Source organism: Aquarana catesbeiana, linkage group LG03, assembly GCF_042186555.1.
Source record: "Aquarana catesbeiana isolate 2022-GZ linkage group LG03, ASM4218655v1, whole genome shotgun sequence".
In the NCBI taxonomy this organism is placed as follows: domain Eukaryota; kingdom Metazoa; phylum Chordata; class Amphibia; order Anura; family Ranidae; genus Aquarana; species Aquarana catesbeiana.
Window position 1 is genome coordinate 569,289,967 of NC_133326.1, and position 26,821 is coordinate 569,316,787.

Below are 26,821 nucleotides of genomic sequence, written 5' to 3' on the forward strand. Positions count from 1 at the left end.
AAGTCATTGAAAAAAATGGCATGGGATTCCCCCACAATCCATTACCAGGCCCTTTGGGACTGGTATGAATATTAAGGGGAAACCCGAACCAAAATAAAAAAAAAAAATTGCGTTGGGGTCCCCCTAGAATCCATACCAGGCCCTTCAGGTCTGATATAGAAATTAATGGGAACCTTGCACCAAATTTTTTTTAAAAATGGCATAGGGGTCCCCCCCAAAATCCATACCAGATCCTGCTCTCTCGTCCCCCCCTCTTTTCTTGTGGCCTGCTAGGTTGCTTGCTCGGATAAGGGTCTGGTATAGATTTTGAGGGGGACCCTTATGCCATTTTTTAAAAATTTTGGCGCAGGGTTCCCCTTGAAATACATACCAGACCTGAAGGGCCTGGTATGGATTTTGTGGGGGACCCCTACGCCATTTTTTAAAACAATTTGGCGCAGGGTTTTCCTTAATTTCCATATAAGACCCAAAGGGCGTGGTATGGATTTTAGGGGGACCCACGCACAATTTTTTTTTTTTTTTTTAATTTTGGTTCGGGGTTCCCCTTAATATTCATACCAGACCCAAAGGACCTGGTAATGGACTGGGGGGGGGGGTCCCATGCTCTTTTTCAATGAGTTTTATCTATATTGCGAGATCCGACAATTCATTACAGCCGCTATCAGTTTTAAATGACAATTTTTCCTTTAGAAATGTCATTTTGCTGTGGTATGGTTCTAAACACGTGCCACTTTACAGGCATACTATAGACACCCCCAAGGCACGATATTTAAAGGAATATTTCATTTTTATTCTACTTTATGCATTAAAAAAATCACTGCTCCCAAAAAAACGTCTGTTTTTAAAAAATTTGTTTGCATTGATCCATGTCCCCTGGGGCAGGACCCAGGTCCCCAAACACATTTTATGAGAATAACTTCCATATAAGCCTTTAAAATGAGCACTTTTGATTTTTCATATTAGTGTCCCATAGACTTTAACGGTGTTCCGGCGGCTTTCGAATTTGCCCCGAACAAAACTTATGCTCGGGCCGAACCGTTTGCCCATCCCTACTTTCGACTACTCCCGAATGGCTCCTACTAGGTATCCAATATGATGACCAACGGCATAGATGTACCGAGTTACTAATTTCCTACTTGTTTTACTATGCCAAAAGAGAAATCATTATCAAATGGAATTCCCCCCCCTTCTCCGTAGCTTCTTGGGAAAAGTCTATTAATGCTTCACTTCCCCTCTATAAATTGACCTATATAATAGGAATTGCCCTAAAAAATTAGAGAGGGTTGATCCTGTCTTCTCTGATCCTCCCCTTTCTTCCACTGTCCCCAAGCCGCCTCCTAAGACAGAGCCTTGGGGGCACTCCGCACATGCTCAGTTTGGTGTGTATTTATTTTTTATTTTTTTGTGAGGGTGCATGTGATCAGCATAGGACCAATCAGCACTGTCCAGACCAGTGTTTCGCAAACTTTTTTGTCTTGCGCCACACCAAAAAGATCTAAACATTTTCACGGCACACCTGAAAAGATTAAACTATTTTTGTGGTAAAGAACTTATTTATTATTACATATATATTTAATGTGAAGGATGTGCCTGCTTTTGAGAGCAAATGAGATAGAAGCGAAGCTCCAAAGTCGACAAACAAGCACGCATTTCATCGTCGATATTTTATTTATTTATTTATTTCAGGTACTTATATAGCGCCGTCAATTTACACAGCATATACATTGTACATTCACATCAGTCCCTACCCTCAAGAAGCTTACAATCTAAGGTCCCTAACTCACATTCATACATACTAGGGAAAATTTAGACAGGATCCAATTAGCCTACCAGCATGTCGATATAATTAGAGCGATTGAGTTCTCGTACAAGTCTCACGTTACGAAAGGAACTAATGAATGACAGACTGATAGAGATTGCGTTTTTATTTATGTGTTACTTTTTTAACTATTGTGACATTGATTTGCCATCTAATTTTTCTATATGTTCAAGGTTTCAAAATGCTAGAAATTTAAAATATTTTTCAAAATTCCCACAGCACACAGTTTGGGAATTACTGGTCTAGACAGAGGGTCACGGGTACTGCAGCCTCATAGAACAGTCAGAGTAGAATTAAAACTCCTACAAGCTTTAACCAGACACTGATAGAAGTCATAAGACTGCTATATACTGCTGATGAGAAAAGGTATTTAGCAGTTTATATTTACTAAAACTATTGCATTTCCATGTTCCGTGTACTGAGGGAGACCAGATATAGTGAATGCAGGGTCCTGGGTTTAGTAACACTTTAATGCAAAGTACATTAGTGAACAACATAGCACACATTCATGAATGCACTACAATAGTCTGAATGGGCCATACGTTATGAATAGATTAGCTAACAGTTAGAATCTCTTGCATTTTTTTTTTTTACTGCTTGTGTGCCCCTCCTGGGGTAATTCAAAAGGTGACATTTTGCTTTTGCCACTGGAACAGGATTTGTAGGGAAATCTTTCAAAGGGAATACATGTCCAAGGGGTTTAGAAAGAAGATTTTCTCTCACTTTCTGTTGTGGATCCTGAACGAAATTAAGGGGAAGTCTTGACAGGGACTTCAGCAGTTGTGCTACTGTTATTTCATCTGTGGCCACTAGATGTCACTGCAAGACCACAGTCATAACAACAATTTCCACTATTAGTATTTTATGAGCTCTTTTACTACAAGTCTTTGCTTTGTATTGGCCCACAAGTTGGAGTCAATAATGTTAAGTAGAGTTTAAAGATGATCCACTCCAATAATATCTTTTTGTATGGTTTACTGAGTATGAACCATTTATCAGATCAGAAAGCTGGATAATGGCAGTTTGACATCATATATCAGAAGCAGTGGGTTTATCTTCAGCAATAAAGTGATATTAACTGCTTAAGGACCAGCCGCCATCATTATACTGCTGCAGGTTGGCTCTCCTGGACGAACCACTGTAGGTGTACATCGGCCGCTTTAAGGGCGATAGGGAGCGCTGCGGTGCGACGCCGATGCGAGTGCAATTTCTGCCAGCCACCCGCGATCACTCCACAGAGATCCAGAACGGGGATCTGTCAATGTAAACAAACAGATCCCCATTTTTACAGGGAAGGAGAGACAGATCTGCTGTTCCCAATTTGTTGATTAGTAACAGCGATCTCTCTCCTCCTCCAGTCAGTCCCATTCCAATTTCAGAAATCCCCCCCATGCACCGAGGGGGCACCGTGCCCCCACACATTGTAAAAGATGGGAAACATTGGTTCTCTAACTTAGCTGTATCTACGATCGTCAGCTCTTGTGATGGGGAAGAGATTGGGTGCAGTTCTGCTGGGGGGGGCGGTCCCTGTTTCCAGGAGGAGGAGGACTGTCATTGGCCACTGCTGAAGCCAATCACAGTCCTGCTAGCCCTGTCCACCATCTGAAGGAAGATGACCCACTTGGTTGCCACTACCGATCTCAGAAAGAAGGGATTTCACTGTGATTGAGAAAACCACAATCAGGTGACAGTTTGTGGAATTACTGTTGAGCTTCTGGGAACTTTGTTGAAATTATTCCTGAACCTTTGCTTCACTTACTACTGAACCCTGGCACTCTGTGACTCTACACTCTACTAGCAGGATCACACTTCCTGTTCTAGGGTGACAACACTTACTCACTGTACTGTATCTATGGAGGAGCAGCGTAGTCATCTTAGGACAGAATGTGTTGGGACACAGAACATATCCTCTCCCACCTCCCCTCATCTCCATAACATAGAGGGAAGGCATTCCGTTGTCCAGAGGTGAACTGGGCAGGGCTAATGACTTGACTTGAGATAACACTTGAGAGTGCACAGAAAGTTACAAACTCACTGGATTTCTGGCAGGATTAGCAATTTGTTTGCATTTATTAAACAGATATAGCACCATTATTTCAATTACCCTCAATGCAGCTTAGGGGCTCCCGCCCAGGTGTGCAAAGTCCAGTGAGGGGGGAAGTCGCTGGACGGGTGCAGGCTGGGAGTGAAGAAGACGAAACGCATTGGGGACGCGGCTTCTGATGAAGTGAGTCGGGGCTATTTTTACTTCATAATGACATGGCCAGATCGGTGTGAGGCTGCGGGCTATACAACAGTTTCTGGTTCCCCAACTTTCTGTTATAATAGCCATTAGCAGGCTTGCCTTAATGGAATTTAATGACATGTCCATTTTACAATGGCTTAATGAGTGCTCTGGCTTGAAGCGGAGTTCCCCCCAAAAGTGGAAGCTCCGCTTATCTGTTTCCTGTTTTTGACAGGTACCCATCCCCACTTCCAAGAGAGGAAGTTGGCCCCCCTCCTCCTTCCCCCGCCACCGAGCCATTCAAGAAACACAGCCTTACAGGTCATGGCGGCGGCAGCACCTGAGAGCCATTGGAAACATTGGCTGGGGTGCCGACATCGCTGGATTCCAGGACAGGTAAGTGTCCTAATATTAAAAGTCAGCAGCTACAGTATGTATAGCTGCTAACTTTTAATTATTTTCGGGGGGGGGGGGGGGACTCCGCTTTAAGGCTGATAACAACAGCCAATTAGCCCTTTACGACATTCCCATGCAAGTACATTCCATTCCCTAACCTTACCAATGTTCTGGTATTGACAATCGTATTGAATTTGTTGCTGATTTGCAAATTTTAGAAAAATATGTAGTTTGAGGCTCATCAAACCAAATTATAGTCACAATTATTGTGTTTTCATATAGTTGCATAGTAGGTGAGGTTGAAAAAAGACAAAAGTCCATCAAGTCCAACCTGTGTGTGTGTGATTATATGTCAGTATTACATTGTATATCTGTATATATACTTGTGCTCTCTTTGTTTCCTTTTTTTAAATGTATACATTTATTAAACTAACAAAGTTTAGTATTATATTTTACTATAGTTCATAATACAAAAAACAAAAACAATTCACACACAACGAAGAACAACGTCCGGGCGCTTAAGGATCTCGCAGGGTGTCACCGGTGGGAAGATAATAAATGTTATATATAATATACTGTGTTGGTGGGATATCAATGACCCATTTTCCAAAAACAACCGTGGCAACCAGAGAGATCCTATGGGGATGGATGGGGAGGGTGAGGGGAAGGGGGAGGGATGCAAATAAACTTCCTCCTAATTGGTAATGAAACCTGTTGTTATGGCTACGAGGAGATTTGAATAGCCTGTTGGTTTAATTGTTTGGATAGGAACGGTGGAGATCCACAAAGTTGCGATCAGTCCCATAGGATAAAGTTGAATGAAATGGAAGTAATTTTATGGCAATGTCCAATTAAAAATAGTAATCACCATGAATGATATAACAAAAGTCACTTGCAATGAGATAATAAATGTATATAACAAAACCTTGATTGGTGAGATTAATGAACTTTACCATTCGTTGCTCTACTGAAATAGAGATTGGTCCTATGGACTTCCATCACAGATGATGATGCAGTGTGATATGCTCTTCATTGCATGAAGGCTAATTTTGATGATACAAACAATTCCTAGTGTACCGACAGTCGTTGGATGGGTAGCGGGAGATGTATAGTAGTACACCGCTAACTTCTCCTCCTTCTTGATCGGGTGCCAAGACGTCCGCCCGTTAAAACGATCTCCCGGCTTATAGTGTGTCCCAAATAAGGCATGGATCCACTGCCAGTGGGGGAGAGAGCGCTCGGTCCTCTCGAATACCGGATTGTACGGGTAAATCAGGCTGTCTCGGATCACTTTACGGCTACGGCCGTCTCCTCGTAATCCTTCTCATCCAGATCACAGCGTCCGTGACGTGTCCGCGTTGATGACGTCAACGCGTTTCGCTAATGCCTATAGCGTAGCTTCTTCTCGGACGGTACTTTGGGCTGGTGAAGGCGCTCCTTTTTATCTTCACGGCTGCGTTCAATCACCGCCCAAAAGTGCTTTGGTTTTTCTATATACAGGTCTCAAATGAGCGGATGATACTTTTAGTTCTTCCGTCATGTGTTGCCAGTTCGCCATTGCTGAGGATTTTTTTGAACCCTCATAAAGTACCCAAAAAGGAGAGAATTCAAATCTTATAAGTTGATATCAGAGTTATTCAATATTGCTATTGTATTTTCATTGGAATATTAAATTAGTTACCATGCCTAGCATAATAAGAAGGTGAGGAAAAAGAACAAGAGGGACACTGGGGGAACGTAAACGAAAACATAAATATAGACGTACTCCTTGACATAAATAGATAGTTAGAGCAAATTTCTAACTTCATCAATATATATGAGTACATTGTGGTAATGCACCAATGCTATTAAACTGAAATGGGACTGTTGTAATCGTCTAAGTTGGTAAAAAGGGTTGCAAATTTAGTTCAGTGTTTAACCCAACAGGAGTGAGTAATTTTAGACGGTACACCCACCACTTCTCTTTTTGTAAGAGTATACGGTCGTAATCACCGCGTCTAAAGGGCAGGTTTAAGGCATAAATGCCTTTTACCGCCATTCCCCGAGAACTGCCCCCATGAAATTGAGCAAAATGTTTTGCTAGGGGTTTTTCTGGAATTTTGGTTTTATCATTGATTTCTCGCAAGTGTTCACCAATGCGGACTCTGAGCTGTCTTTTTGTTTTACCGATATAGATTTTGGGGCATGGGCATGTTGTCATATAAATTAGCCGGGAAGTGATCAAATCACGAATTTCAAATGTCTCACTTCCATGTGCATCCATAAAGGTGGAAGTCCTATGTACATAGGGACAGATTTAACATCTGTTACAAGGATACATACCCAGAGATCGTGGGTAGTCTGATAGCCAGGAATTATCTTGTTTCCGAGTAAATTCCGACTGAATCAACATGTCTCCCAAGTTTTTGGCTCGTCGAGCCACCAACTGAGGAGACGTGCCCACAAACTTGCCCAGACCTGGAGAGTTAATTTGTAAACCCCAATGTTTCTCTAGGATGTCTTTCCACTGGGATCCAAAAGTAGTTATTATTCTTACTGGATTATTGGTTTTTGAATTAAGTGAAGTAGGAGTACTAGTTGGCTCAATTGATAGCAGACTCTGGCGGTTCCTAGCCGCAGCTTTCCTCCTGGCTCGCTTAATTTGCCGGTGCGAGTAACCTCGCTCTCTAAATCGTACATAGAGATCCTGGCTTTCCTTTCGGTAATCACTGGCCTTTGAACAATTTCTTTTTAGGCGTAGAAATTGGCCTACCAGGATGCCATTTTTAATCCAATGAGGATGGTGGCTGGAGGCACTCAAAAATGTGTTTGCTGCCGTTTCCTTGCGAAAGGTGGAAGTATGCAATTGCCCGTTCTCCAGGCTTATTTGCAAATCAAGAAAAGATATTTTTGTTTAGTTAAAAGAATAGGTCAGATGAATATTAAATGCATTGACGTTGAGTTCATGAATGAACTCCAACAAGTTGGCCTGGGTACCCTGCCATATCACAAAAACATCATCGATGTACTGCAACCAGGCGTGAACATGGTCATGGTACATCGACGAAGAGAACACTACCTCCTCTTCCCAGTAACTCAAATGGAGGCATGCATAGGATGGAGCCCACGCAGCCCCCATAGAAGTACCACGGATTTGCTGATGATAAACTGTTAAGAATTGAAAATAATTGTTCCCCAGCATGGATTTCAGAAGATCAATCAGAAATTCATTTTGCGGTCCTGATTCTGGGTAGGTGATGTTCAAAAGGATCTCTATCACTTTAATCCCACATTCGTGGGGTATTGAGGTGTACAAAGACTCGATGTCAATGCCCACAAGCCAGATTTCACTTAATTGGTCGAGATCGGTAAACTCTGATAATTTGGCTAGGACATGACGGGTGTCCTGTACAAAAGATTTTTGACCACTGACCATGTCTTTCAACAGAAGGTCCAGATACCTACCAATTCGTTCAAAAGGGCCCTGACAGGCCGAAATGATCGGTCTTCCGGGTGGATCCCTTAAATTCTTGTGCAATTTTGGAATTATGTAAAAGGTAGGTATATTGAACTCCTGAACTGAAAGATATTGATATTCACGCATGGTCAGTAGTCCCTCATCTTTGGCAAGGGTAAGTTTCCTGTTTAATTCCTGGATCACTGCAGGGAAGGGGTTGTAGTCAAGTTTACGATAGGTGGTCATGTCTGAAAGTAATTTTTTTGCTATTTTCTTATAGTGTGTGTCATCTAGGACTATGACATTGCCCCCCTTGTCACTATTTTTTATTACAATGTTTTTTTCTTTTTTTGAGATCCTCAAGGGCATTTCTCTCGCCTTCAGTTAGATTGTCAGTGTCTCGTTTATACCAGTTCACCTTCTCGAGATCGGACTGTACCATCTCAAGAAAGAGACATAGCCATCTATTTTTGGACAGGGGGGGCATTTTTTGTGATCTAATTTTTAGGTCGACTGGTCGTTTAATTGGTGTATGAAATTCTTCACTATGTCCTAGATTCTCGTCCAGTAATGAATTCAATATGTCCAAGGCATTTTGATCATCTGAGTCAATAATGGTATTAGCTGTTGGTACCTCGTCTTTCCCATCATATAGGGATCGCAAGAAAACTTTTCTCAAAAATAACGTAATGTCCTTATACACGGTGAATTCATCCATAGCGGATGTCTGTGAAAAGGACATACCTTTGGCGAGGAGACTAATATGATCTGGACTCAAGCATTGGCTGGATAAATTCACTACTTTCAAATCATTAAACCCATGTTGATCATTTTGGGGAGGTAAACTGGTCAGTGTCTTTTTTGGCTTCTCGTGAGTGTTCGATTGCCTGATGTTTTTGTGTGCTTCTGTTTTTGAGATCCTGTTTTCATTTTTTGTGATGGGGCGGGACTTGTAAAGTCTTTTGCTCCGCCCCCTTGTTCTAAAAAAGTGACTGTCCTTACTGTTTCATTGTCAGAATCGCTATGCGATTTATCTCGACGTTGTTTTGATTGTTGACGTTGACTCCTCCCTCGTGATCGACTTCGGCCACACCAGACGGTCAAATCAAATACCTCATCCTTTTCAAAATCTGCAATGTCCCATTTAAATTTACTCTGTTTAGTTATTTTAAGATTTAATTGTGTCTTTTCTATTTCTTTTTTAAGCATGTGGTTCTGTTTACTAAATTCCTCTAAGTGTTTAAATGCCTCCAAGCCGCGAGCGCTTTCCTCTATTTGAGTCTGTATATCAACCAATTGAGCCTTTTCCTCCTCAACAATGAGTCCCATCACGCCTAAGCCGTGGTTTATACATAGTTCCTTCCATTTAGGTAAAAAACTTTCAGTATGTAAGTGTTCCGCTGGTATTGTCCGATCACGTAGTCCTCTAGGGACATTTTTGTGTGCTATATATGTTTCTAATGAGGTCACATCCCATTTTCTGTTAAGGTGCCTAATTAATAGTTTTTTATGTTCTTTAAATTTATTTCTAATCTCGTCCTCTTGTTTGGTAACTTGGGGAGTATCACTCTGAAATGCTGTTTTAATCTCAAGATCTATATCTTCTCCTAACATGAATGCCATTTCCTCTAAAGGTTGTTGAGTGTACAAAATATTCTTGATTTGGTATACCTGTTTAAATACCAAAAAAAAAAAAAAAAATGGTGTTACTTGCTGGAAATGACCATAAGAGGGGTCACGGTTCTAATTAACTAAACTAAAGGGAAGGGGAGGCTGGAACAAGTTTCACCTGAATGTGGTCAAATAATTAAATGACCTACTGCTGGTAATTATTTATAATACCTGTTACTGTAACCATAATCAACATAAGAAAAAGAGGGCACCCGGTTATAGAGGTCCGGGTAAGAGGTTACTATAGCAACAATATTAGTTGGTAGTTTTCAAAAATGCTAACTGTATTACCAAAAGTATAAATTTATTTATTTCATAATGATACAATTCATCACAAATAGAACAACAACCTTAGATTAAAATGTGAGGTAAATTGAAGCTGGTTCGATGAATAAAACCCAATTGATGCATGTATTAAAATGACGAACTGGACTAGACAAAAAAGAACCAAAACGATACAAAAAACAAAAACAATTCACACACAACGAAGAACAACGTCCGGACGCTTAAGGATCTCGCAGGGTGTCACCGGTGGAAAGATAATAAATGTTATATATAATATACTGTGTTGGTGGGATATTAATGACCCATTTTCCAAAAACAACCGTGGCAACCAGAGAGATCCTATGGGGATGGATGGGGAGGGTGAAGGGAAGGGGGAGGGATGCAAATAAAAGATTTTTTGTATCGTTTTGGTTCTTTTTTGTCTAGTCCAGTTCGTCATTTTAATGCATGCATCAATTGGGTTTTATTCACCGAACCAGCTTCAATTTACCTCACATTTTAATCTAAGGTTGTTGTTCTATTTGTGATGAATTGTATCATTATGAAATAAATAAATTTATACTTTTGGTAATACAATTTTTGAAAACTACCAACTAATATTGTTGCTATAGTCACCTCTTACCAGTGCCCATCACTGCCTCATCATCAGTGTCACTTATCAGTGCCACCTATCAGTGCCCATCAGTGCAGCATCATCAGTGCCGCCTCATTATTGGCACCTCATTAGTGCCCATCAGTGAAGGAGAAAAATTACCTGTTAACAAAATATGAAAAAACTTTTTTTTTCCCCCTAATTTTCTATGTTTTTTTGTTTGTTTAGCAAAAAAAAAAAAAAAAAAAACCAGTGGTGATTAAATACCACCAAAGAAAGCTCTATTTGTGTGAAAATAATGATAAAAATGTCATATGGGTACAGCGTTACATGACCGCGCAATTGTCATTCAAAGTGAGAGAGCACTGAAAGCTAAAAATTGGCCTGACGTACACCCATGGTGGTTTGCGCAGGAGACCTGCCACAGTACAATATAAAGTTGAACTCTTGACCACGGCTATATTTTCAATAATAATGGTGTTCTTCAGACTAGAAAAACAACCTTGACAAAAAATTATTGAAAACCTGGTACTGACCGTCTCTAGTACTTATAATAAAAGGTGGGAAAACTATGTAATTACGGTAAGTTGACAGGTCCATACATAAGGGTCTGCATGTATCCTAACTTATATATATATATATGATAGAGACAGAATATCAACCAAAATTCCAGAAAAAAAAGACATAAAACAAATGCTATAATTTACGTTGCACTTCAGTGAGTAAAAGTTGTATTTGATCCCCAAGCAAAACATGACTTAGTACTTGGTGGAGAAACCCTTGTTGGCAAGCACAGAGGTAAGACGTTTCTTGTAGTTGGTGACCAGGTTTGCACACATCTCAGAAGGGATTTTGGTCCACTATTCTTTACAGATCTTCTCTAAATCCTTAGGCCCCTTTCACACTGGGGCGGTTTGCAGGCGCTATTGCACTAAAAATAGCGCCTGCAAACCGACCTGAAACTGCCGCTGCTGTTTCTCCAGTGTGAAAGCCCGAGGGCTTTCATACTGGAGCGGTGCGCTGGCAGGAGGGAAAAAAACCTCCTGCAAACAGCATCTTTGGAGCGGTGAAGGTGCGGTGTATACACCGCTCCTGTCCATTGGAATCAATAGGGCAGCGCGGCTATACCGGCAGCATAGCGCCGCTGTAGTGGCGCTTTGCGGGCGGTTTTAACCCTTTCTCGGCTGCTAGCGGGGGGGGGGGTAAAACCTCCCCGCTAGCGGCCGAATACCACCGATAAAACGATGGTAAAGCGCCGCTAATAATAGCTTAGCTTTACCGCCAACACACCTCCCACCCCAGTGTGAAAGTGCCAATAAAACATTTGAGCGCTTTCGAAGAGCTTTTCAGGCACTTTTGAAGAGCTTTCCATTCATTTCAATGGAGAGGGGCATTTCTTTACAGCCCTGCCAGCCCACTGCCCCAGTGTGAAAGCATTCATTGATTTTAATGAAAATGGGTTTTCGTGAGCTTTTCAGGCACTTTTTTTAGCATGAAAGCACCTCAGTGTGAAAGGGGTCTTAAGGTTTCTTGGCTGTCGCTTGGCAACTCGAAGTTTCAGCTCCCTCTGTAAATTTTCTATAAGGCCCCTTTCACGCTGGGGCGGTGGCAGCGTCGGCGGTAAAACGGCGCTATTTTTAGCGCCGCTTTACCGTCGTTTCAGCGTCGGTATTTGTCCGCTAGCAGGGGTCGGTTTTACCCCCCCCTTGCTAGCAGCCGAGAAAGGGTTAAAACCACTGCAAAGCACTGCTGCAGCAGCGATATGCCGGCAGTATAGCCGCATTGCCCCATTGATTTCAATGGGCAGGAGCGGTGTATACACCGCTCTTTCACCGCTCCAAAGATGTTGCTAGCAGGACTTTTTTTACCGTCCTGCCAGCGCACCACTCCAGTGTGAAAGCCCTCGGGGCTTTCACATTGGAGACATAGCAGCGGCTCTTTCAGGGTGCTTTGCAGCTCTATTTTAAGCGCTGTAGCGCCTGCAAAGCACCCCATTGTGAAAGGGATCTAAGATTAAGGTCTGCAGACTGGTTAGGCCACTCCATGACCTTAAGTCTAAGTTCACATCTATGTGGCTGCGCTTGATGCGTTTTCAGGCACGTTTTTTCAGTGCATTTTGCATTTTTAAACCAGCATTTTTATGAGTTTTTGCATGCAGTTTTCATGCATTTTGCGTTTTCTTTTTTTTTCTCTTTAATCGCTTGCCGACCGCCACATTTGTATCATGTGTTTTTTCTGGATTTTTGGTTGATATTCTGTCTCTATCATTTAAAATACACCTATGATACAAATGATAGACCCTTCATTTCTATGTGAGTGGGCAAACTTACAAAATATGCAGGGGATAAAATGGTGATCAATTACCACGAAAGGAAGCCCCATTTGTGGGAAAAAATTATATAAATGTAATTTAATTTGAGTTGCACGACTATGCAATTGCCAGTTAAAGTAGCACAGTGCTGAATAGCAAAAAATGGCCTGGTCATGAAGGATGTAAAATCTTCTGGAGCTGAAGTGGTTAATAAACCTGCATCATTGAAGGTCCTGTCTGATTCAATACATCATTATTCTACTTCAATGGACTCTATTCTGATTGACTGAAATTCCCTCAGGCTACTTTCTTTAGCTTGCTTCTCAAGTTCCAAGGTAATTAACACATGCGGAGCCAATTAGCCTTTCAGAAGCCCCAGTTATACCTTTAACCCCATAGTGCCTGAACATATTTTTGCATGTGCTAGTTAAACTGAACATATGAACTACTTAATGCATTCAGGTAAACCATGTTTTGGACAAATTGGGCCACATTTGGTGGTAAATCTTAATGGTTATTTTCTAATTTTCAGTTTATTATCAAAGGTAAACTGGGCCAAAATGGTAATATCTCTATCTATATCATTTTGTTTATCCTAACTAAACACTAGCCTGGATCACACACTGATCTAACAATTTTTTTTTTCTTATGCAAAGACTTCTCCTCTAGCGAGGATAACAAGATCTATATCTTTTCCTCCTCGCAGAGGAGAGAGATGTATAGTGGGAGGGGTCTTTAGCTAGTGATCACTAAGATGGGCCGTAACAGTGATCTTGCAATTAGAAGTCTGCAGGAGCGTTAGCCTGAGACTTATGCCGCGTACACACGGTCGGACTTTTCGTCTACAAAAGTCCAACGGACGCCGACGGACTAAAGCTGGCTGGTAATCCGATCGTGTGTGGGCTTCTCCGGACTTTCAGCAGACTTTTTCAGCCTCAAATCCGACGGACTTTAGATTTGAAACATGCTTCAAATCTTTACGTCGTAACTACGACGGACCCCGAAATCCGCTCGTCTGTGTGCTAGTCCGACGGACAAAAACCCATGCTAGGGCAGCTATTGGCTACTGGCTATGAACTTCCTTATTTTAGTCCGGTGTACGTCATCACGTACGAATCCGTCGGACTTTTGTGTGGTCGTGTGTAGGCAAGTCCGTTCGTTAGAAAGTCTGCTGCAAGTCCGCCGAAAGTCCGCAGGAAGTCTGTCGGACAGGCTGTCGGACTTTTGTAGACGAAAAGTCCGACCGTGTGTACGCGGCATTAGACTATGTCTGATGTCTGCATCAAGAGGCTAAGCCTAGTAAGTAAGGAAACAGAGGAATCCTATATATTCTTATTAATTCAAAGAGTAAGTCCAAATAAAAAATTTGGAATAGTAATAAAATACTCTTCAGCCATTCACCCATGAGGTGGCAAATACAATGTCTGTTTCATGAACAACATGTCTGCATCAAAATAGTTTAATTTGCACTTGTTTTTTCCTTTGAATGCAGACTTGGCTTTCTGGACTTTAATGATTTAGTGAAACTCATGATTTATGTTTGGAGAACCTGTGGCAAGAAGTTCCTGAAAAATGGTCTTTGGATGTTATTTTTAATGGGCAGCATAAAGTCGCAGGAATAAACATCCTCTTTTGATAAATTGTGATGAACTTATGATCACAAGATGTTTAACTCAATACTCAATACTTTTTGTAGCTATATTACCTTCTATTAGGTCAATTTTACATCTCAAATTCCCAAAAAGTTGGGATGCTGTGTAAAATCTACATAAAAACAGAATGTAATGCAAAACACATATTTTATTCACAATATTAAATGTTTAAATTAAGAAAATGTACTGTTTTACTATTTTAAGAAAACAAAAAGGTCATTTTTAAATTAATGGCGGCAACATGTCTCAAAAAAGGACAGGGAAACAAAAAATCCTGGAAAAGTAAGTGGTACTAACAAGGAAACTAATTCATTTAATGGGCAACAGGTTGGTATAATTGGGTATTAAAAGAGCATCTTAAAAAGTCAGAGTGTCTCAGAAAATGGCAAAATGGGTAAAAATATTGAACAATTTCAGAATAATATTCCTCAACATATGTTACATAGTTACATAGTAGGTGAGGTTGAAAAAAGACACAAGTCCATCAAGTCCAACCTATGTGTGTGATTATATGTCAGTATTACATTGTATATCCCTGTATTATGTTGCGGTCGTTCAGGTGCTTATCTAATAGTTTCTTGAAACTATCAATGCTCCCCGCTGATACCACAGCCTGTGGAAGGGAATTCCACATCCTTTCCGCTCTTACAGTAAAGAACCCTCTACATAGTTTAAGGTTAAACCTCTTTTCTTCTAATTTTAATGAGTGGCCACGAGTCTTGTTAAACTCCCTTTTGCGAAAAAGTTTTATCCCTATTATGGGGTCACTAGTATGGTATTTGTATATTGAAATCATATCCCCTTTCAAGCGTCTCCATTCCAGAGAGAATAAGTTCAGTGCTCGCAACCTTTCCTCATAACTAATATCCTCCAGACCCTTTATTAGCTTTGTTGCCCTTCTTTGTACTCGCTCCATTTCCAGTACATCCTTCCTGAGGACCGGTGCCCAGAACTGGACAGCATACTCTAGGTGCGACCGGACCAGAGTCTTGTAGAGTGGGAGAATTATCGTTTTATCTCTGGAGTTGATCCCCTTTTTAATGCATGCCAATATTCTGTTTGCTTTGTTAGCAGCAGGCATTGCTGAGCCTATCATCTACTAGGACCCCCAGGTCCTTTTCCATCCTAGATTCCCCCAGAACATAAAATTGCAAAGACTTTAAATATATCATCATCTACAGTTCAAAAAATCAAAAGATTCCAAGAATCTGGAGAAATCTCTGTGCACAAGGGACATGCCCAAAAATCACAGTATTGAATGCCTATGATTTGCGGGCCTTCAGAAGGCACTGCATTAAAATCAGGCATGATTCTGTGATGGACGTCACTGTATGGGCTCAGGAATACTTCCAGAAATCACTGTCTGTGAACACAGTTCATCGCGCCATCCAACAATGCAAGTTAAAGTTATCTCATGCAAAGAAGATGCCATATATGAACATGATCCAAAAATGTCTTCTCTGAGCCAAAGCACATTTAAAATTGTCTGTTGGTAAGTGGAAAACTGTTCTGTGGTCAGATGAATCGAAATGTGACATTCTTTTTGCCAACTGTGGGTGCCACATCCTCGGGACTTAAGAGGAGAGGGACCTTCCGGCTTCTTATCAGCACTCAGTTCAAAAGCCTGCATCTCTGATGGTATGGCGGTACATTACTGTGTATGGAATGGGCAGCTTGCACATCTGGAAAGACACCATCAATGCTGTAAGATATATATACAGGTTTTAGACTAGCATATGCTCCCATCCAGATGACGTTTTTTTAACCAGTTCCAGACATTTGGCGTGCCACACACGCACAAAAAGACATCTCATGTTGTAAAGCGCTGCGCAAACTGTTGACGCTATATAAAACCTATATAATAATAATAATCATTATCGTACACAGGGTATGTGTAGCACGTCCAGTCTTTCTGTCCTGCTACAGGTTCCCCCGGACCCCCTCCTAGGCCTCCAGCAGTTTTCAGCTCTGATTTATCAAAGCCAGGACTGCTCTGTACACAGGGCAGCTTTCGGCAGCCGACCTGTCAGAAAGAAAAGGAGTCTGACAGTGTCTATCAAAACACTTCTCAGACAGGAACAGAAAAGATACCAAGTAACATAATGCCATATTTGTATCTACTCTGTTCATTCATCTGCAGATCAAAGTGAACCTCGTTCTGCAGATAATGTCAGTTAAAGCAACCTAACAAGTAAAAAAAAAAAGTTTTTTTCCTTTATCATTATATTCTATTTTTATGTAGATTTTACACAACATTCCAACTTTTTTGGAATCCGTGATTGGTGATGTATACCCTGACACAACCTACATGACATACTTCAATCTTTATAATTAATCTGAGGGTGAGCTAAAATACATAGAACGGCTTGCTCATCATTTTTAAATCTGTCTGGTCTCTATGTAGCTACATAATATACTGTGAATTGGGTATCTCTGGCTAACTGAGGTCAGGTATCTATACCTGCGTTAAAAAACCCCACACACTTTTACTTATGGGGCTTCAAGTTGAAAAAAGCAAAAAATGTTTAAAAAACGAAAAAAAAATAATTTAAGCTAAAGTTAAAGGGGAGGTTCGCTGAAAAAAAATATTAAAAGCCAGCAGCTACAAATACTGCAGCTGCTAACTTTTAATATATGGACACTTACCTATCTAGGGAGGCCGCAATGTCGGCAGCCGAAGTCGATCCGTCCTTCGGCTCTCGGCTGCTGCCGCCACCATCCTCAGTAAGGGAATAAGGAAGTGAAGCTGTACGGCTTCACTTCCTGGTTCCCTACTGCGCATGCGCGAGTCGCGCCGCGCATCCTCTCTGGTCCCTGCTGTGTTCTGTGTCTCACAGAACACAGCGGTGGAGGACAGCGTAGGCGCCGGAAGTGGCATAGGTCACCGCAAGCTCTGCGGTTATCTATGCCAGGAAGTGGGAGCAAATACCTGTATTAGATAGGTATCTGCTCCCTCCTCCCCCCTGAAAGGTGCCAAATGTGACACCGGAGGGGGGGGGAATCCAAAAAGTGAAAGTTCCATTTTTGGGTGGAACTCTACTTTAAAGAGGAGGTTCGCTCTGCAAAAAAACACATCCTTTTGCTGCTGACTTCTAATAAAAGGACACTTACTTGTCCAGGGATCCTGCGCAATCCTCACCCAGGCTAAATCTTCACTAGCGTTTGGGTTCCCAGTGCCGGCATCCTAACTGTGGGCAGACAGCTATGCTGCTTTCAGCTTCACTGCCGGCTGCCCACTGCGCATGCCCAAGGTGCGCTACACTTTGTAAATGGTTCCCCCCAGTCTTCTGGGACCCGTGACGTGTTCCATAAGGGTGTGGGGGGGATGGTGGGGCGATCCAAGTGGAAATGGGTATCTGTCAAAACCAGGAACCCGCTCCCCTTCCCTCCCAAAAAAAAGTTACATGTCAGATGTGGCAGGGGAGAAGGACTTAAAGCACAACTTCCCTTTTTGGGTGGAGTTCCACTTTAAATTGTTTTGGAGGATACAGTACTTTAATTATTTATAATGGTCTGTATCCCATTACCTACAAGCTGCTTCTTGTACAAAATCTTAGTGCCTCCATCATAGGTGCCAGAAATTGGCTTGAGCAGCTAGCTTCAGGGACTGTGAGGTTTAACAGCAGTCGCTGCTAGTCTGAAAAGTTGCACCGCTTGCCCGCTGCTTCTGCCCTCTTCGCAATGCAGAAAGATCATATTACTGTGAATGGGAATTAGAGGTCTTGTCATTAAACTGTCCCTCCTCCATTCACAGAATGCAGTGCATTTTGTGATAATAGTAATTTGAGTTTTGTGAATGGCGGAGAGGGCAGATGGGGGCAGGTGAGCAGCACAACTTTTCATACTAGCAGCTGTGGCTGTTAACTATCACAGTGCCAGAAGATAGCCATTCAGAGAAATATCTAAAGGCTATGGAAGAAACACCAAGGAGAAAATTACAGCCTGCAGGTAATAGGGTACAAACCATTACACAAAACTAACCATTACTAAACCAACACCAACTAGTTTGGTGCTGTATAGTACATTTCAGCTTTCCAAACCTCCCACCAACATGTCGGATTTGCACATGTACAAAAGCGATAACTGCCCCACACATAATGGGTATCGCCATGCATGCTGGAGTGAGAGCAATAACTCTATTGCCATCCTTCACTGTTTAATCTAAATTGATGAGCTAAGCATTGCCCTTGGATAATTTTGGGTACCAAAGTTTTTTGCAGTTTCACAGGCGCATGTAATTTTTAGACTTGACGTATTTGCTACCTAGTTACTGTATATACTCGAGTATAAGTCGTTCCGAGTATAAGTCGAGGCCCTAATTTACCACAAAAAAAATGGGAAAAACTTATTGACCCGAGTATAAGACGAGGGTGAGAAATGCACAGCTACTGTAAGTGGAAAAGAGGGTCAACAATGCCCATTTGCAGCCTCACTGTGCCCATTTGCAGCCATAGGTCCCCCGAACTTCAAACTCGGTAGTTAAGGGTTCCTAGATGCCCCCTAGCTGCAGCCAAAATTTGGGGTCTCTGAATCCAAAGGGTCCCAAAATGACATTGCTGCAGATGGACACAGTTGACCGAATTTGGGGCCCCGTATCTTGGGGCCACTTAGTGCTAAGAACCCCAAATTTGGTGTGCAAACCCAGTGGAACTAGCACCATAAAATATCCAAAGCTGGGGTTTCTTTTTTTTTTTAACAAACAGGTGCTTTATTGTATCACAAGGAAGAAGGTTACATAATACCTCTTGACATAATTCAGAGCATTACATGACAGATAAGCATGAGCAATCGCATAGCAGTGTCATACATGTGCAGGAGGTGAAACATCAGTACATGTCAACGTTCTAGACAAAATGATCACAGAGAAAAGTACCTCATGTATCCGGGGATTACCCCTCCCTCCCCCCCACATAATACATGAATCCACCGTGGCCCTCTAAGATGAGAGCCAAGGTGTCCACACTTTCTCAAATTTCCATGGACAACCTCGATTGATATATGTGATTCTGTACATAGGTATAACTGCTTCAATCTGTGCCTCCCAGGCCGATACGGTCGGGGGTGAGGGGTCTGTCCACTTCATCAGTATCTCCCTCTTGGCATAATAAAGTAGAAGGGAGATAAGCAATTTTAAATGATAGGCTCTTTGTTCATTGTCATGAATCCCGAGAAGGGCCAACTCCGGAGTGATTGGTATGGATATTTGCAACCTGGAATTTATCTCTGCAAATATTGCACACCAATATGTTGCTATCAATGGGCATTCCCAAAACATGTGGAAAAAAGTTCCAATATGACACTTACATTTGTTACACATAGGGTCTCTGTCAGGGAATATGCGATGGAGCCTCTGTGGGGTGTAATAAGTCCTATGTATAAATTTGACCTGGATTAACTTATCCCTGGATGCAATCACCAATTTAGGGCCATTATCTAGACATTCCTCCCAATCCTCTCTGTCTAATGATGGAATGTCGGTGTGCCAACTGTCCCATAATTTTGCTATTTTAGGAGAGTCCCTACCCAGGAGTACAGCATACAAGGTGGAAAGGGGCCTAGAGACATCTCCAGACGCCAATAGCTCCTCAATGGGATCTGCTTGAAGCAAAGGTGTCTGAGGAAACTGAGCCCGTGCCGCATGTCTTAGTTGAAAACATCTAAACCTCATCCCTCTGGGCAGCTGGAATTTATTCATAATTTCGGTGATAGAGAGCAAATCCCCTCTGGGCATAATTTGTTCTATAGTTGTAATGCCGAACCTGGCCCAAAGCTGTGGGTCAGGCACAGTCCGGAAGTGTTTAAGAGCTGGATTTCCCCATAGCGGGTTCGCTGGCGATAACTGACCCGGAGAGAGGAATCTACGTCTTGCGGCCACCCACACCCTCCACGTTGCCCGAGTGGGCCCAGGAACTCGCGTATACGCACCCGGTCCTCGATAGGGAAAGTTACGTAGATCAGTAAGGGAGCCCAAATAGTTTGCCTCAAGGCAGACTGCCGCATTCATTTTAGAGCCCTGAAACCACCAGTAAACCGACACCAACATAGCCGCCCAGTAGTATACCTGAAAATTGGGGAGGGCTAATCCTCCAAAACAGGTAGGTAGCCACAAGGTGGAGCGCGCCAATCTGGGGTTCCCACCCCTCCAAATAAAAGTACCCACCAGACCACCAACCTCCCTAAAAAATGAAGCAGGGACCCACACCGGGGAATTTCTAAAAACATAATTGAATTTAGGAAGCATCATCATCTTAATGAGGCCGATGCGTCCCAATAGATTTAAGGGCAAGTCAGCCCAGGCCAAACACTTCGCACGCAACATACTCACGATGGGGCTCAAATTTTTAATTATAAAGTCTGATGGGTTTTTCGTGATCACTATCCCCAAATATTTAAACTCCGTCACCCACTGTAGTGGGGAGGATGATGGCCCAGAGGCAGCTGCGTCGTCCAGAGGGAACAGTACTGATTTGGTCCAGTTAATCTTTATACCAGATAACCCCCCAAAGTTGTCAAAGATTTTCAATGCCGCAAGGAGAGACGGGCCCGCATCATTCAGGTATAGAAGCGCGTCGTCCGCGTACAGGGACAGCCGCTCTTCCAGCAGACCCACCCGCAAGCCCAGGACATCCGGAGCACTCCTGACTGAGATTGCCAGTGGCTCCAACGCCAGAGCGAACAGGCTGGGGGAGAGCGGGCAGCCCTGCCTCGTGCCGCGGAATAAATCAAAGGGCTCCGAGACCCAACTATTTGTACGGACCCTAGCTCTGGGAGCCTGATACAACAATCGAATGCCATGTATAAACTTAGGGCCAAACCCAAATCTCTGTAATACCAGCCACAAATAGTTCCACTCCACAGAATCAAACGCCTTTTCGGCGTCGAGAGAGGCTACAACTCTGGTCCCTACGTTGTCATGTGGAATGGTAAGATTGAGGAAGAGACGCCTCAGATTGATATCGGTTCCCTTGCCAGGCATAAATCCGGTCTGATCTATACCGATCAGGTCTTCTATGATGTGAGATAAGCGGATAGCCAGAACTTTCGCAAAGATCTTGGCGTCTACATTAAGTAGCGATATTGGCCTGTACGAGGCACAGTCTAGCGGATCCTTACCCGGCTTGGGAATCAACACAATTACTGCCTCGTTCATGGACTCTGGTAAAGATTCTAGGGCCATAAAATTAGATAATAGCGAGGTTAATTTAGGAGCTAGAATTTCGCTGAAGTTGGAATAGACTTCAGATGGTAGGCCATCTGCCCCAGGAGCCTTCCCCCCCTTGAGATGTCCCATTGCGATCTGAATCTCCTCTAGCGAGATATCCTTCTCCAATTCTTCCCTGGCTTCCGCTGTTAAGTTAGGGATGGACAATGAATCTAGAAACCTGACCAGGTCTGAGTCAGACGCCTCAGACCTGGAGGAGTAAACCTCTCGGAAATATTCCCGAAAACGAGTGTTAATATCCTGAGGGGATGTGAGTAACTGGCCGGAACTGTCCCTGATTGAACCAATAGGGGTAGCTGGGATATTACCCTTAGCCAACCATGCAAGGAGTTTCCCATTTTTCCCCCCATGCTCAAACACTCTTTGGGCCGAAAAGAGTAGCGCTTTGTTCGTTTGTGCCATCCTAGCTGTGGAGAGTCTGCATAGAGCCCGTTTCCACTCCCTATATCGGTCGTCTCCTGGGTTAGCGACAAAGTCAGCCTCCAGAATAGCCGCCCGTCTCTCAAGTTCCTCCAATTCATGAGCGGAGTCACGTTTAAGGCGAGCAATACTGGTCATAAACTCCCCTCTAGCCCAAGCCTTAAAGGTGTCCCACAGCACGATCGGTGGGGCAGAATCTACATTATCCGTCCAAAAATTGCAAATGGCTGCTGTTAGGGGTTCCTGCAGTCGCTCGTCATCAGCCCAGAACTTGGACAGCCTCCAAAGCCGGGGGCCCGGGGGGGCAGTCAAAGTCAACGTCAGGCAGAGGGGCGTGTGGTCAGAGATTCCCCTGGGAAGCACAGAAATGTCTTTAACGAATTGTAAGGCAGGGCATGAGGCATATATCAGATCGATTCTAGATAGAGTTTTATGAGAAGCAGAGTGGCAAGTAAATACCTTTGAGGTCGGGTATATGTGTCTCCAGACATCAGTGAGGGCATAAAGATCAGCCCACTGTCTGAGGTCCGGAGTATCACGAGCCGACCGGTGCAACCTATCTTGTTCCACCGAGGGGGCCATGTTAAAATCTCCCAGTAAATAAACAAAAGTTGTATCATATTGTACCACAGTTTGCATGATTTCATGAAGAACATTACCGTTAGCTGGAGGGGGAATATACAATCCGACTAATACCACAGTTTTGTCATATATGTTAGCATATAAAATTACGTATCTACCCTCCTTGTCTGTCTTGACTTCCAGAAGCCTAAACGGCACTGTCTTGTGTACTAAGATGCTGACCCCACGGGCATACGTGGAAAATGTGGAGTGGTAATGTAGGCCGACCCAAGTCTTATTAAGACAAATGGTTTTGGTACCCTGCAGATGTGTCTCCTGGAGGATACAGATCTGCGGTTGGTGTTTTTGTAGGAACTTAAACACTAGGGATCTTTTCACTGCAGTGTTAAGGCCTCGCACGTTCCATGAGATTACCTTAAGTTCAGCCATTAGGTGGTAGAATTGATAGGGGTACACGGATCACCCAGCCCGAGGGATCAGCATCCGCACACTCAATTACATAAATTGTCATGCACACTCCAATATCTAGAAACCTTCCCCGTGTCGATACTCCAAAGCACATAGAAAAAAAAACAGAGAAAAACCCCCAAAGAGAAAATCTAAAGCACCTGAAACAACAAAATAGTGTTAACAAAAACAAACCTAGCATTAGACCCCACCCCCCACCCCGCATCCCCCACCCCAACCTAGGAATGCCTTGTTCCCCAAGCATCAACAAAGAAAAATAAGACCCCAAGTTCAGGGAGCGTGAACCAGTGGGTGTAGACCCTTAGTGGAGAGGATTGTCCACGTAAGGTGACGAGAGACTCCGCCGCCATTAAGAGTAAGGAGAAAATTAGCGTTCCAACCAACAAAGGTTATTTCGAACCTTCTCATTTCGGACCATTGTGGGTAAGTAGATGTGAGGATTAAATTAGCAGTACATGCAGAACATACATAATATATAAAAAATAAAAATAGAATATGTTCTCTGTTCAGGATAAATGAGGAAGACCATTCTGTAGCCCATGAAGACAGGGTATGTCAAACTCCAGGCAGTCTATCTGGCAAGGTGCTGTCTCCTGCGGTTAGCAGCTAATTGTCTCCCAGAGTGGAATTCCAGCCTTGGCATTCAAAATAAAGGGTGCATATCTCTTGCAGGTGAAAAAAGAGGAAGAAGTGAACCTGTAAAACGTATAATGGACACTAGAGTCCGCCAGTGACCCTCCTTCAGAGATTAAGGTTATCACTGAAATCTGAGCCTCCAAAAAAAAGCCAAACAGGATATTGCTGCAGTAGATCAGTATAGCACAGTAAATCTTCATCTCTAAAAAAAAAAAAAAAAAAAAAAAAAAACCCCCCCAACATCTCAGGAACATCTTGTAAAGAACAGAAAAGGTTATGCCACAGTAGACTCAAACAGTGGCAAGCTTGAGAGTAGGTATCACCTGGCATAGCCAGGGGCACAACACTTATATTGTACACCGACAGGGAATACAAAAGGCACAACGGGTGCAAGGTTAAATCCCCTGTTGATATTTAAACAATCAGCGGCCAATAGTCAGAGCGGAAGTGCAGAGAAGCATTTTGCAGCGTTTAACTATTAGGGGGCAATGATTCCAGCCATGTGTTAGCATCCCTGGGGGAAGTAAAAAATCTGGTGGTTTCCCCGTCTTGAACCCTCAATCGTGCTGGGAACAGAACACTGTATCGAATGCCCTTAAGACGCATGGCAGCCTTCACTTGGTCAAAGGAGCGTCTGAGCCTTTGAGTTTCAACAGAGTAGTCAGGGAAGATAAGTAGCTTGTTATTTTGATGACGTATTTCTCCCTGCACTCTAGCAGCCCGTAGCACCTCATCCCTGTCACGAAAGTTCAGAAACTTTAGGATAAATGTGCGTGGTGGTGCTCCAGGAGGGCCCGGCTTGGGAGGGATCCGGTGAGCCCGCTCCACCGCATAGAAAGGTGAAAATTGAGCCCCTGGCAGGAGGGAACGCAGCAGGCCTTCAATAAACTCCGTCGGACATTTCCCCTCAGCTCCTTCCGCCAGACCTACAATACGGAGGTTGTTCCTCCTGTTACGATTTTCCGCATCTTCGGATTTATATTCCAGTGCTCTAATTTTGGTTTGCAGGGCCCTTAAATCTGTTCCATGAGACTCTACAGTGTCCTCCACTTGCCCCAGGCGCTGTTCCGCAGCAGAAAGTCTGCCCCTAATTTTATCCATGTCTAGCCTTATTAGACCAACATCTAATTGCACAGCATCTACCTTGGAGGTAAGGGTAGTAAGGGAGGCTTGGCAGTTTCCTATAGCCGCCAGGACATCCGCCAGGCCCGGCTGCGTGGAAGGGGACTGCTCCGGCTGTTCCGTCTGGGACGCCATGTCACCACTGGTGCGCCTCCCGGACCCCACGCGGCCCACACAGGCCGCCCCTGTCTCCACCAGATCGGGGGGAAATCTCAGCTGCTTACCCCTTCCTCCGGCTGGCCGTGATGATCGGCGGTGCATGTGAAGAATCCGTCAGCTTGGAGACCTGCTGCTGATGCCGCTCAAGGAATCCCCCACAAGTGAGTGCCAGGGGTGGATGTGGTCCCAGGTGTAGCAAAATGGCCGCTGCCCCAGAGACCAGGACGGGGCCTCAGACCCTCCAACCAGCAGCTACAGGGTGCAAAAATGCTGTGGCAGTGCCCACAGGTAGTCCGGTGGCCAGGGCAGGTAACCAGGGGCCTCCAGAGAGCAAGCTGTGGCAGGGAAATGAATACAAGCTGCCGCCGGGTGTAGCAAGATGGCCGCCGCTCCAGGCAGCAGGCCGGGGCCTCAGTCTCTCCAGCAAGCTGCCACAGGGCTTAAAGTTACTATGGCAGTGTCTACAGGTGGTCCGGTGGCCAGGGCAGTCAAACAGGGGTCTCTGGGGAGCAGGATGTGGCCAGAAACTGTGTCAGGGCCGCCGCCGGGTGCAGCAAGATGGCCGCCGCTCCACGGACTAGGCCGAAGCCGCGGCCTGTCCTACAAGCAGTCCCCGGGCGGGGAAATCCAGCGATCGCGGCCGCGGATGGCACTCCAAAAGGCCAGATTACCTTAATGGCCAGTCAGGAAGCAGGATAGGCTTGCTGATCACCGCAATTAGGTGAGGATCGCCCGGATTTTGGGAGGATTGTGTTCTGGAAGCGGAGCTCCTTCTAAACGCGTCCTACCCCATCACTCTCCAGGCCACGCCCCCCAAAGCTGGGGTTTCTAGCACCAAGTGGCCCCGAGATACAGGGCCCCAAAAATTGGTTCAGAAAATGTCAAGCACTTTTCTGCAGCAGAGAATGACATTTTCCGAACCGGTTTTGGGGCCCCGTATCTTGGGACCACTTAGTGCTAGGAACTCCATCTTTGGATATGTTGTGGAACCAGTTCCACTGGCTTTGCACACCAAATATAAGGTTCCTAGCACTAAGTGGCCCTAAGATACGGGGCCCCAAATTCGGTTCGGAAAATTACATTTTTTGCTGCAGAAAAGTGCTTGACTCGAGTATAAGTCGACTGGGCACTTTCAGCACAAAAAAATGTGCTGAAAAACTCGACTTATACTCGAGTATATACGGTACTTAATGCAACATTATATTTTATATTTCACAAAAAAAAGGGTATTACATTATATTCTGTTTGTGTGCACTTAAAATTAATTTTAATGCATAGTGCACTGAAACTATAGATTTGATAAACAGTATTGCAATTATTGTGACATAAAAAAATGCAACTACCACCATTTTATTCTACAGGATCTCTGCTATCAGAAAATATATTTTGGGGGCCTTAGGTAATCTTCAGGCCTAAAACATGCATTTTAGCATGTGTAAAAAAAAGAAATGGATTGGGCAGCAAAAGGGCTAAGCACCTTATAAATGGATACAATTCTGGCACAGAACATACTTGGCCATCTGGAGAGATGGCACCTGTAATAAGAATCTCTTCAACATGACACTTCCAGTTTCTAAATTTTCTTTCATTATTACTTTACAGATACCTGCTGGATAACCCAGAAGTTGTGCGACACAAACAGATTTTAGATCTTGGCAGTGGTTGCGGTGCAGCGGCCATTGCTGCAGAAATGGGAGGGGCTTCTTATGTACTAGCTAATGACATCGACCCAGGTGAGATGTGGCGAAAAACTGTCTTAGGGCCAATGTGAGAAACCCTAGGTGAAAACTGCCTTTGGTTTTAATGCTGACCATTGGTGTCAGTGC

General features: G+C 43.6%; 1 protein-coding gene across 1 annotated transcript in view; it reads left to right on the forward strand.

Annotated features, from left to right (window-relative positions):
* Nucleotides 1-26,821, forward strand: part of ETFBKMT (electron transfer flavoprotein subunit beta lysine methyltransferase) — a 58,284-nt gene that overhangs the window by 26,239 nt on the left and 5,224 nt on the right. Inside the window, exon 2 of the mRNA XM_073621862.1 lies at nucleotides 26,598-26,728. Coding sequence (XP_073477963.1) covers nucleotides 26,598-26,728 — 131 coding nt within the window. The remainder of the gene's footprint in view (nucleotides 1-26,597; nucleotides 26,729-26,821) is intronic.